Raw genomic sequence first — 10709 nt, 5'->3', positions numbered from 1 at the left:
TTCAAGGCCTCCGTGTCCTTTCTTAGGACTCCACCCCTGTGAGGCCCAGACTTTGGTGCCGCAGCCCAGTGGGTCCCAGGTCCCGGCCCCCTAGGGGAAAAGGGATGGCCCGGCCCACCGGTGTCACACCCTGCTGGGAACTGACATCCTCCAGACCAGGCTCTAGAATGCAGCTCCCGAGTGTGCTTGCTTTTCCTCCGTGCCAACCGTAAATGTGTCCGAGGACTCGTGCTGAGCGCAGCTGGGGACACACACACACACACACACGCGCGCGGGCAGTGCTGACAGGGCCAACCTCACAGTCCCTGCGACCCTCTCTCTCCCTCAGGGGCGAGCAGGCTGAACGCCTTGCCCAGGCGGGGCGGGTTCCTTCTCAGGAGCCCTGGGCTGGACAAGGACTTGGGGAGGACTGTGGCCTGTGTCCCGGGGGAAGCCCATCACCTGAGGATCGGGAACGAGCACGAATGGGGGACAGGGTATGACTGACAGGCCCAGGGAGGTTGCTGGTTTGGGAAACATCTCACGTTTGGCAACTTTGGGAACTGGCCTGAACTGTGTGGAGGATATACGTTTGCTTCAAGAGCCCGCGTGACTTTTTCTCAGGTCACCTTCCTAAAGTAAGGCCGGGGCTCTTGTGGCACAGACGGGCTCACCCCTCCCTGCTTCCCAAGCACCCGGTCTCTGAACCTTTGTGCCCCCTCCATGTAAACAGGCAGATGGGGTGGCCAGAGTGCTTTCCTCTGGGGGTCCCGTGCGGCTCACCGGCCCACACCGGGCTGGTCACGTGCCCCTAGCAGTCAGGCGGCCGGGCAGCCAGTTACGGGACAACGTGAGGACTTTATTCACACTTCTGCTTGGGGAAAGGGGACATTCAGCAGCGATGTCTCTGAATCCTGCACTGCCCCTCCTGCCAGTTCACGATTCCCCAACAGAGATGCCGCCCCCCGATCCCGCCGTGCCCACTTGCCAGGCGGAAAAGGAGCTTTTGGGGGGCAGTGGCCTTGGGATACTAGCTACCAGGAACAGACCAGCGAGACCAAGAGCTGAAAGTACCTTGAAATCGGAAAATACCTTGCTTAGAACCCATTGGAAGAAGAGGGCCCCCAGAAGGCCACATGTGGTGCAAACCCCGCGTGCGCGGCCCGGACCCTAGCCTTTCTTCTGTCTGAGCTTGTCTAAGTACACGCGCAGGGACTTTTGGATGGAGTCCCTGGAGATGAACTGGAGGAAGTACTGGATGTCCGCGTCGCGCTGTTTGACCAGGCGGTCGGCTGTGGGCTTGCGCATCAGATTCTTGGTCAGCTGTCGAGCGTGGTCTACAGAAAGGGGTCCGTGTGTGAGAACCCACCCCAAGACGGTCGTATCGTGCCCAACCTTTCCGAGAGACTTCCAACAGAAGCTCTGCCAGGACACTGAGAAAATACAACTAAGCAAAGAAAAAAATGAAAATCACCTGTTCCCCACTGCCTACCCATTTCCTTGAAAAACATATAGGGTGCCTTGCCTTTTATCCTGTTATTCTCACTCAACTATACCATGGGGGATAGTTTCCCTCCACTACAGGTTCTCTTACGACATAAATAACAGCGGCACAGCATGTAGCCGTGTGTCTGTGTCAGGGGTCAGCAAACCTGGCCCCCGTGGCCCGTGAGCTAAGAATCGTTTGTCCTTTTTTTTTTTTTTTTTAAAGTAGGCTTCGCACCCATGGCAGAGCCCAACGTGGGGCTTGAAAGCACGACCCCGAGCTCGAGACCCTGAGGTAAGATCAAGAGTCGGACGCTTAACCTACTGAGCCACCAAGGTGCCCCGGTTTTTACATTTTTATATAATTGGAAAAAAACTGAGAAAAAGACATTTTTGGGACACGTGAAGATTATATGAAATTTAGGTATCAGGGGCGCCCGTTCTACTGAACACAGACGGGCTCTGGCGGCCTCCGTGCTCCAACGCCACAGTGTGGAGGACACTGACCCACCAGGCTGAAGATCTACCTGGCCCTTTAGACACGGTCCGCTGACCTCCGGGCTCCGTCACAGCTGACGTCACCAGCCCTATTTCTATAAACGGACACGCAGGCTGTTTCTACTTGTGCAGTGGGTTGAACAGTGGACCCCCCAAAAGATCCATACAAGTCCACAGCGCAGCTCTAGAATCTGTGCCTGTGGCCTTATTTGGAAAGGGGTTTCTGTGGAGGTAGATGGAATGAGGTCATCGTGGGTTTAGGGTGGGCCCTAAATGCCACAAACGTCCTAACAGGAGAAAGGAGGGGGGGGGTGTGCAACTGGAGGCCACGTGAAGGGGAAAGGGGAAAGGGGAAAGCGGAGCTGGGCGCGACGCATCTACAAGCCAAGGAATGTCTGGAGCCCCCAGTGGCAGGAAGGAGCCTCCCCTAGGGCCTCTCGAGAGAGCACCGCCCTGCCCCAACACTGATTTTGGTCTCCTGGTCTGCTGACTTCGAGAACACATTTTGTTGTTTTAAGCACCTCCCCCCACCTCGGGGTAATCTGTTATAGTGACCTCAGGACACTAAGTCCGCTCTTATAAATGGCACGTCCACGACTTGCACGGAGCACCTTGGCGTGAAGGCTCTGGTCTCACCAGAGCATCCAGCCGTGGGGGGGGGGAGGCTCGCCCGTCGGTGCACACACCTGCAGCCCCCTCCCTGTGCCCCTCACCTGGAATGGCCAGCCACTGGGCCATCACCGACAGTGCCGTGCTGTGCACTTGGTCCTCGGGCACCACCTGGTCTACCATGCCCACCCGCAGGGCCTCCGCGGGCGGGAAGAGCAGCCCCAGCTGCAGGGCGCGCTCTGCCGTGCGGTGGCCGACAGTGTTCACCAGGGTGTCTTTAAACCTGGAACACAATTCGCTTGCTGGAGGCTCCCAGGCGGACGGGCTCGCCCAGGGCAGAGCGGAGTGCGGGCCCAGCCCCCGGCCTTACCAGGAGGGGGCGACGATGCCCAGCAGAGTCTCGTTCAGACCAATGTTGTACTTGGGGTTGTCCGCCAGGACGCGGTAGTCACAGGTGAGGCTGATCAGGCAGCCTCCCGCGGGGCTGACTCCCTGCGGGGGAAGACGCGCCGTCTGGCTCTGGTGCTGCGGGGGCGCGTCCCGACTGCGCTCCGGAGAGCCAGGTCCCACGGTGGGTGTGCGCCCCCGGGGTGCTGCACCCACACCGGCTGGGCTGGCCGTGCACCACGGGGACTCGGGCTTGCCCATCAGCCCCGTCACCTCGTAGGGCCACCAGCTCTCGGGGACCAGAAAATCTCCCTCCTGTCTGGGTGGCAAGCCGTCTTTCTTTTCACGGCTTCGGTCCGGACGCTAAAACGCCAAAGTAGCATCCGGCCGGAGCGGTCACAACCCGTCACGGCCCACGGGACCCATCGCCATCCCCAGCGGGATGTCCTGGGAACCCCCAACTCACACCGCCCTCGTCTCACGAACTGCACTGCCTTGAACAGAGACGGCAAGCTGCCGTTGGCTGTCACGCGCCTCGTGGGTCGTCCTGACTCTAGCCACCCTCCCGTCCCCTGGCTCAGACCCTTCCGGCACCTCACCTGGGGTGTCCCCTGTCTTCAGGCACACCGGTTCCTGAGCGTGAACAGCCGCTACCTTCTCGAGGGCAGACCGGAACGATGTTTCCAGATGTGACTCTGATCCCCTCCTCAAGCCCCTCTCCCTATACAGCCCTCTTGCTGGGCCGCGTCGACCACGTGCCCTGGTCCCTGCCCCCCGCCCCGCGAAGCACCCCGTCACCAGGTCACGCCTGTCTGCAGTGGAGGCTCCCCTGTGCACATCCGAGGGTCTCCCCCAACTGTTCCCTTCCCAGCCTTCCCAAGGACAGGACCTCTTCATGCCCCCGCCACGCGCTGGGCTGGCTCTGGGGAGCCAGCGAGGCCACTCAGGAGCGGGGACACTCACGTTGATGGCAGCAATCAGCACCAGGTTGGACAGGTAGAGCCGCAGCCACAGCTCCTGCACGGCCCTCCAGTACTCGGCATAGTGCGCTTGGCTCTTCCCGCACATCTCCGTCAGGTCCAGGCCAGCCGAGAAGATCCCGGGGCAGTCCTAACGGAGTGAAGGAGCCAGGGGCCCCGTCACCGTCCGTCTCCTGGCAGCAACCCGTCCCCGGGGCCCGGGAGCCCACAGGCGCTCAAGACGCAGTGGGGGCGAGGTCGTGTTCAAGGTGGCAGGATCAGGCCCCTAGGAGCCGAAGCTGGGACCGCCCTCGGACTTAGCTCCTCCTACTTTCCAGTTTCAAATGGGAAAAGGCAAAACAGGCAGGCAGGGTCGGGTGCCCCCCCAGGAACACAAACAGCGGGCTCTGGGCACGGCTGCGTGTGCTGTGCCGGGCAGGGGAACTCAGAGGCCCAGAGGGGGCACACGTTCTGATTTACCCTCGAGGTCAAGAACGCCGCAGACGCCAGCACAGGCCAGGAGGTGCTGCCGTCAGAAGCCAGCCAGGACGGGAAGGGACAGCAATGGGCTGAGGAGCCAGAACTTGCCCTGGGCGGTCACGCACGAGACAGAAGCCTGGCCTCGAAGGCCGTGGGTCCCGCGTGGACGCCCCAGGTCCCGACACAGCCGCCACAGAGCGGGGGAAGCAGACACAGGGGACCACCAGCACGGCACTGCTTTCCAGCAAACACTGCCGGCCCAGAGGCGGGAAGGGGTTGCTCCGTGGCCACCACGCGGGGCCGTCGCGTGGTCACAACGTTTCTAAGTGAACGAGATGTTCCCGTGGTTGGAGCATGTCCGGGGCTGAAGTGACCTGTTACCGACACGTGAAGTACGGGACGGTCACAGGCGACGTCTCCGCGTCCTCACATTAAGCAACAGGACCAAGCTCGTGTGCAGGGCGCACAGTGCAATTCCACGTGGACCTGTGCACGCAGACGCTTGGAGGCCGACCTGTCGTCTCCCTAGGCCACGTGCCAGCGCGACCTGGCTGTCACAGGCGCCCCGGGGACAGGGTGGCGGTGGGGGCAGGGCTACCCCTGCTCTGAGCGCGTGCCTCCTTCCCTAACCGATGCCGAACGCGGGCACCCCTCCCCGGCCTCCAAATACCCCACGCAGATCATCTGCACGTGGCAGGGAAGAGGGCGCCCACGGTCCGGACGCTCGAGGAAAGCTTGTGGCTGCGGGAGAGACACCGCGGTCATGCTGGACGGGGGCTCGCCCCGCCAGACGGACCGGACGGGCTGTGATCTGGGACTCGGCAGCACGTCTGCAGTGGGCCGAACCGTGTCTGCCTTTACCCCCAGTGCCCACGAGTGTGACTGTCTTCAAAACAGGGTCTTTGCAGATGTGACCAACGTGAGACCACGTGAGAGCAGGGGTCCTTCTAAGGGGAGGGAAACGTGGACACAGAGACCCGGGATGGAGGAGGCGGGGTACAGGGGTGCCAGGACCCGGCAGCAGCTGCAAGAAGTGGAGAGGGACGCTCCAGGAGAGCGGAGAAAAACGCGCTGCTGTTGTCGCGAGCCCTCGTCTGCGGCCTCTATCGTGTGTCCCCACAAGAGCAGCGTCACGTCGCACCGTCATCTGCTGAGGGCCCACTGGGCAGGCCTTGTGCTGCAGACACAGTAGGCACCCAGCCGAAGACACACGGAGACACATTTGTAAGATGACATGGTCCCGGGGACAATGTGGGCTTTGGAGGGACACACGCGGGCTCCCCATCCCCCGGGGGCCGTGCTGCTTTGAGACCGGGGGGCGGGGAGGGGGGCCGCACAGAGCCCCGCTTTGTTGCCGAGGGACAGAAGTCATGGGTCTTCCCAGCTCTCGTTTGCTGGCGTGATCAATCACACTGTGAAACTTCTTGAAGGGAATATTTTCAGAAATTTTCCCGAGCAAAACACTCCCAGGGAACTGCAACACGTCCAGACAGGTCAGCCTCAACTGTCACAGTGACCCGTGCCCACGAGCGCCAGCCCTGCCCCCGGAGCGCCACCCTCTTCCCCGGGGGGCCGCTCCACGGGACTCCCCTGGTGTGTGCATCAGACCCGCCCCGAGAGCTCAGAGCTGGGACAACACCAGGTCACGCCCAGGACCGGCTGAGGGTTTAAGGAAAGCAGGCGCGTGCCCAGTGGACGTGCCAAGCCTTGCCCGGAAGAGACCGCGACCCTCTGCCTTTAACAATGGTGCGACAAGACGTCCTCACTGGTCTCTGTAGAACGGTGGCCCTTCTACTGGGAGACACTCATGCGGAGGCTCCCCGCAACTCAAAAGGCGACTCCAGGACTCTTCCCGACACGACGAAGGGCTTGTTACATCAGGCCGCGCTCCCATCTACTTCCTCTCCTGGCAAAGTAGGTGGGGCTGCCGGAGCCGGCGTGGCCCCCGATCCTGTCGGTCTATGGGGTCTACCCGGCCCAAGCCGAGGACCGCCCCCTCCCCGGCTTCACCGGTGACACCCCTCCCACAGATGTCATTAAACAGCAGCATCTGTCGGCTCTTGGACGCAACACCAAGGTTCCCTAGAGAATTCAGAAGGGAAAATCTGCCCTCTGAGAACTCGACTCTAAGGCCCAGGCGAAGAAGAACGAGGGAGCGTGGCCACCAGGGAACACGCCTAGCGGCTCCACCGCCAACAGGATATCCTGGTGGACTACCCGTCACCAATCAGCGCGGGCTCCAGGCCACCCCTGCAGACAATTCACTGCCCTCCCCTGAGTTCTGGCCCGACTGCAGGGCACTGAGGCTCTCCCCACAGTCCGGCCTGGGGCAGAGGTCGCAGTGCTCTGGGGGGAGCCATCTGCCCACAGCATGCCAGGACCACTGGGGGCCCCCCTGGACCAGGCCCAGGACTAGGGTCCCTGGTGGCACCGGCATCCGGGTCTACCTGGTCATTCTACAGCACGTGACGTGTGGACGTGACCTCGCAGCAGGTTCCTGCCGTGATCGGAACTCGGGGAACCAACGAGCACCCACCGAAGTCACGATGACGCCTCGGAAGGTCTTGTCGTTTTCCAGTTTCTCCAGGCTGATGACAAACTCCGTCAGCACCTCCAGGCTGAGGCTGTTCACCGGGGGGTTCTTCAACTTTATCACGGCGACCCCTAGTTTGAAAATGAAGAGGAGAAAGCTCACTCCCAGGACTGGAAAAGCACACCCAACCATCCCGCACCCTCAACCTGGCCATGGGAAGCGACAGTTTTCATTTTTAACTTTTGGTTATTAAAATTGGTTAAGTTTATTTATTTGAGAGAGCGAACCAGCTTGTATGTGCGTGTGGGGGAAGGGCAGAGAGGGAAAGAGAGAATCCTAAGCAGGCTCTGCACCGTCGGCACGAAGCCCCATGCGGGGCTTGGACTCCCATCTCGAGATCATGACCTGAGCCGAAGTCAGGACGCTCAAGCGACGGAGCCACCCAGGCGCCCCGGTTTTGGTTTTTCAAATGCAAGTGAGATTCACCGAACGTAAATTAACTATTTAAAAGTGGACAGTCCACGGGGCGCCTGGGTGGCTCCATCGGTTGAGCGTCCGACTTCGGCTCAGGTCATGACCTCACGGTTCGTGAGTTCGAGCCCGCGCTCGGCTCTGTGTTGACAGCTCAGAGCCTGGAGCCTGCTTCTGATTCTGTGTCTCCCTCTCTCTCTGCCCCTCCCCTGCTTCTGCTCTGTCTCTCTCTCAAAAATAAACATTAAAAAAAAATAAATAAATGAAAGTGGGCAGTCCAGGTCTATAGGGACATGCACAGTGTCCCAATGCTACCACGATCTAATTGCCGGGCATTTCTACCCACACAGGACCCTGCGCCCACGAGCAGTTCCCGCTCCTCCCCGGCCCCTGGCCACTGAGTGTCTACTTTCTGCCTCTACGGACCCATCTACTCTGGACGTTTCGTGTGCATGGAAGCACACAACCTTTTATGTGTGGCTCCTTTCACTGAGCACCGTGTTCTCCAGGCCGGCCTGTGCCGCTGGGTCAACGTCCCCCCCCTTTCTGAGGCCCAGTGTCTCCCTGCACACGTGTGGACCGCACTGTATCTGTTCGTGTGCTGGTGGACACTGGGTCCCTTCCACCTTGAGAGTCTTGTGACTACTGCGGCCGTGAACGTTCATGAGCAAATATCTGTCTGTTTATCTTGTTCCTCCAGATGCCAGTCCTCTGTCCCCAGGGGAGTAGGAGATGGCCTTACTTTCCTGAGGAGTGAGCGAGCAGCCTCTAAGACCGGATATGAAGGAGGAACTGCACTGGGGGTTCTGGTTCTTGCTAAACATGTTGTCGGGCTGACGTTCTTAAATTCTCCACGATCCGCTTGTGCGTCCTGCCAGCAGTGGGGGAGGCCGGGGGGGGGGGGGGGGGAGACCAGCACTTGGGACAGGGCAACCACCAGCCTGGGCCAGCTGAGGCCATCTGTTCTGGCTACCTGGCCCAAGGACAGACCCCAAGGGCTTTCGAAGGGCCACCGTTCATTTAGGCTACATTTCCCTGGTCAGGACCTTAGAAATCTTCAGATGGTCAACATAAACAGTCCTCTAGGAGTGAGAACCAAGTCCTGAAGACAAACGGGCTGTTTTGAGACCTCCGGCTTCTGAGGGAGAGGTTACTTAATAACCAGCTACAGGAACGTACAGGGACGTGTAAGAAGCGATCAAAATTCCCAGAAGCAAGCTCCCCGAACTTGGTTCAGAGGGAAGTTTTTGAGGCTGACTGGATTTTTACAGAGCCCCGTCCAGGAGAATCAAGGACACTCAGGGGAGAGGGTTTTAAGGTTTCCATGAGTTGACACAGAGGACTTGGGGCGAATCCAGGTCGCGGGGGAGGTGGGCTGAGGCCGCAGCCCCCCAACCACAGCAGCCCCCCAGCTCCTCTCGTAGGCCTGAGCACGGTGTGTCCCCAAAACCTGGAAGTAGGCCCAGCCCTGGCTGCAAGCCTTCTCAGGACCCAGGTTGGGAACATTCTCAGGTAGAGAAAACTCAAGGGTACTTTTTGTACCTTTTCTGTCCCTTTTGGAGAGTTTTCCCAGAGGCTCTGATGGGGGTGGGAGGTGGCTCCTGGCTTTAATTAGTAAACCATCTGCTAAGTCCTGTGCCATGCCAGAATAAAAAAAAAAAAAATAAAAAAAAAAAATAAAAAAAATTACTTCACTCTAAAAGACTTCCATTATTTTCAATTTCCAACTGAAGAGTTTAGATGGAGGAGCATACCCCTCAAACTTTACAAACCAAAACACTTTTATCTTCATAATGAACTGGGGAAAAGCACGTGGGCTGATGACCTTTAAGCTTTGAACGCAACAGAAACGGTCTTCGTACAGGGCTTGATCTCCAATGGCCTTCAGGGGTCCCCAGGAGCCGCGGTCAGGAAGACAAGCGGCGGGCGAGGAGGGAGCGGGCGTGGGACGGCGTGGCACCCCTGCTTCGAGTCCTCCAGGCCCCGGGGAGGGCCGAGCCAGGGAAAGCCCAGGCGGTGGGGCCCGGCGTAGGCGCCCTCGCCCGAACGTGCGGCCGCGGGAGCGCTTACCTTTCGCCGGGTCCGTCTCCACCAGCACCCGAGGGCTCCCGAAACACCGCACACCGTCCCCGCCGCCGGCGGCCGGCCCCGTCCGCCCGGGAACCGCGTCCGGCAGCCGGGACCCTACGAACGACAGCGCGAGGCCCGTTAGCCCCGGACCCCAGTCAGCTCCCCGGCTCCCTCCAGCTCCCTGAGGTCCCCGGCACCTCCCTGTCCCCAATCCCGCCCCTCCCAGCTCCCTCGGGTCCGGGGCCCCTGTCTCCTCCGGGCCCCCTCCCGGCTCCCCGGGCCCCTGCTGCCCCGCACCCCCCAACTCCAGCCCCCCGGAGTCACGCACACGGGCGGAGCAGGTTGCGAGCCAGGACGCGCGCTCCGACCATCAGCGCCATCTTGACCAGGCCAAGTTGGTGTCTGGCTGCCCCGGCCCACGCCCCGCCTCCAGCAGCCCCGCCCCACTTGGCGTGTCGGGTGTCGAGGCCGGGGCACTGCCGGGAGAGTGGTTAGCAGGAGAGTTGGGGGAGCGCCGCAGTGACGCTAGGTGGCGGCGGCAGGAGGGCTGGCGTGGGCCCGTCTGGGACGAACTCTCCTCACAAACCCGGAGGCCACCGCGCTCGCCTCCACCCACGTCTGAACCCCTGGGAGGCTGGCACGCTTCCCACGCTGCCCACCAACCAAAGCTAAGGTCAAGTCAGCGACAGCTGCGGATGGGGGGTGGGGTGACTGCACGACCAAGGGAGCGTGTGAGTCCCGGAGTCGGGTCGTGAGCTTGAGGCCATAAGGGCCTTTGCGGGTAGCAGCCCCAGCCATCCCAGCAGGCGCAGCAAAGGCAAGCGGATTACGCCAGGGTCGTTTCTCAAAACCGCCCCCCTGCGGAGCCCGAGGACTAAAAAGGGTGCCACGGGGCGGGGGTGAGGTGGAGGCGGTGCTGGTGGGCAGAAACAGGTGCCCTCACACTGTTGACAGGAGGACCGCGGTGCCACCGCCTCCTTGACAGCAAAGGGAGCACCTGATTTTATTTGCTCTGTCCTGCATTCAGAAACACCGAAAGGGTCCCCGCTCAACACTGGTGTCCCCTGCCGGGTAGGAAGCCACTGTGCTGCCTGGCAGGAGGTGGTCTCGCAGACATCCCATTTGAATATGGACACAGGAAGGGCCAAGTTCACGGCTGGGTGACTGAAACCTCAATTTTTTAGTTTCTAAGTCTTCGTTGTGACACAACCGACTTTTGAGGTGGAAAACCGTTTTTT

The 10709-nt window shown here is 60.7% G+C and overlaps 1 protein-coding gene across 2 annotated transcripts; it reads right to left on the bottom strand.

Moving 5' to 3' along the window:
* Positions 1-817: 817 nt before the first annotated feature.
* ECI1 (enoyl-CoA delta isomerase 1) lies at positions 818-9930 on the bottom strand. 2 transcript variants are annotated; one of them, XM_040459408.1, is made up of 7 exons: positions 9800-9929; positions 9472-9585; positions 6934-7061; positions 3922-4068; positions 2942-3063; positions 2676-2854; positions 818-1316 (listed from the first exon to the last, which is right to left on the bottom strand). In XM_040459408.1, the coding sequence occupies exons 1-7, from the start codon at positions 9849-9851 to the stop codon at positions 1150-1152; spliced, it is 909 nt and encodes a 302-aa protein (XP_040315342.1). In that variant the 5' UTR covers positions 9852-9929; the 3' UTR covers positions 818-1149. The 2 variants fall into 2 exon arrangements, with proteins under 2 accessions (XP_040315342.1, XP_040315343.1); XM_040459409.1 differs by lacking the exon at positions 818-1316 and adding an exon at positions 1660-2185 and having other exon boundaries at positions 9800-9930.
* Positions 9931-10709: the final 779 nt, after the last annotated feature.

Source organism: Herpailurus yagouaroundi, unplaced genomic scaffold, assembly GCF_014898765.1.
Source record: "Herpailurus yagouaroundi ecotype Mexico unplaced genomic scaffold, PumYag 222, whole genome shotgun sequence".
NCBI lineage: Eukaryota > Metazoa > Chordata > Mammalia > Carnivora > Felidae > Herpailurus > Herpailurus yagouaroundi.
Note: the sequence above shows the minus strand (reverse complement) of the source record. Positions and strands in the feature narration are given on the sequence as shown.

Bases quoted from the DNA above. Each gene is read 5' to 3' on its own strand.
- ECI1 (XM_040459408.1), bottom strand. From the start codon at position 9,851: ATGGCGCTGATGGTCGGAGCGCGCGTCCTGGCTCGCAACCTGCTCCGC. The intron at 9,586-9,799 runs GTGCGTGACTCC...TGTCGTTCGTAG, and splicing joins TCGCAACCTGCTCCGCCCGT to GGTCCCGGCTGCCGGACGCG. The intron at 3,064-3,921 runs GTGAGTGTCCCC...CTTCCCCCGCAG, and splicing joins TGCTGATTGCTGCCATCAAC to GGAGTCAGCCCCGCGGGAGG.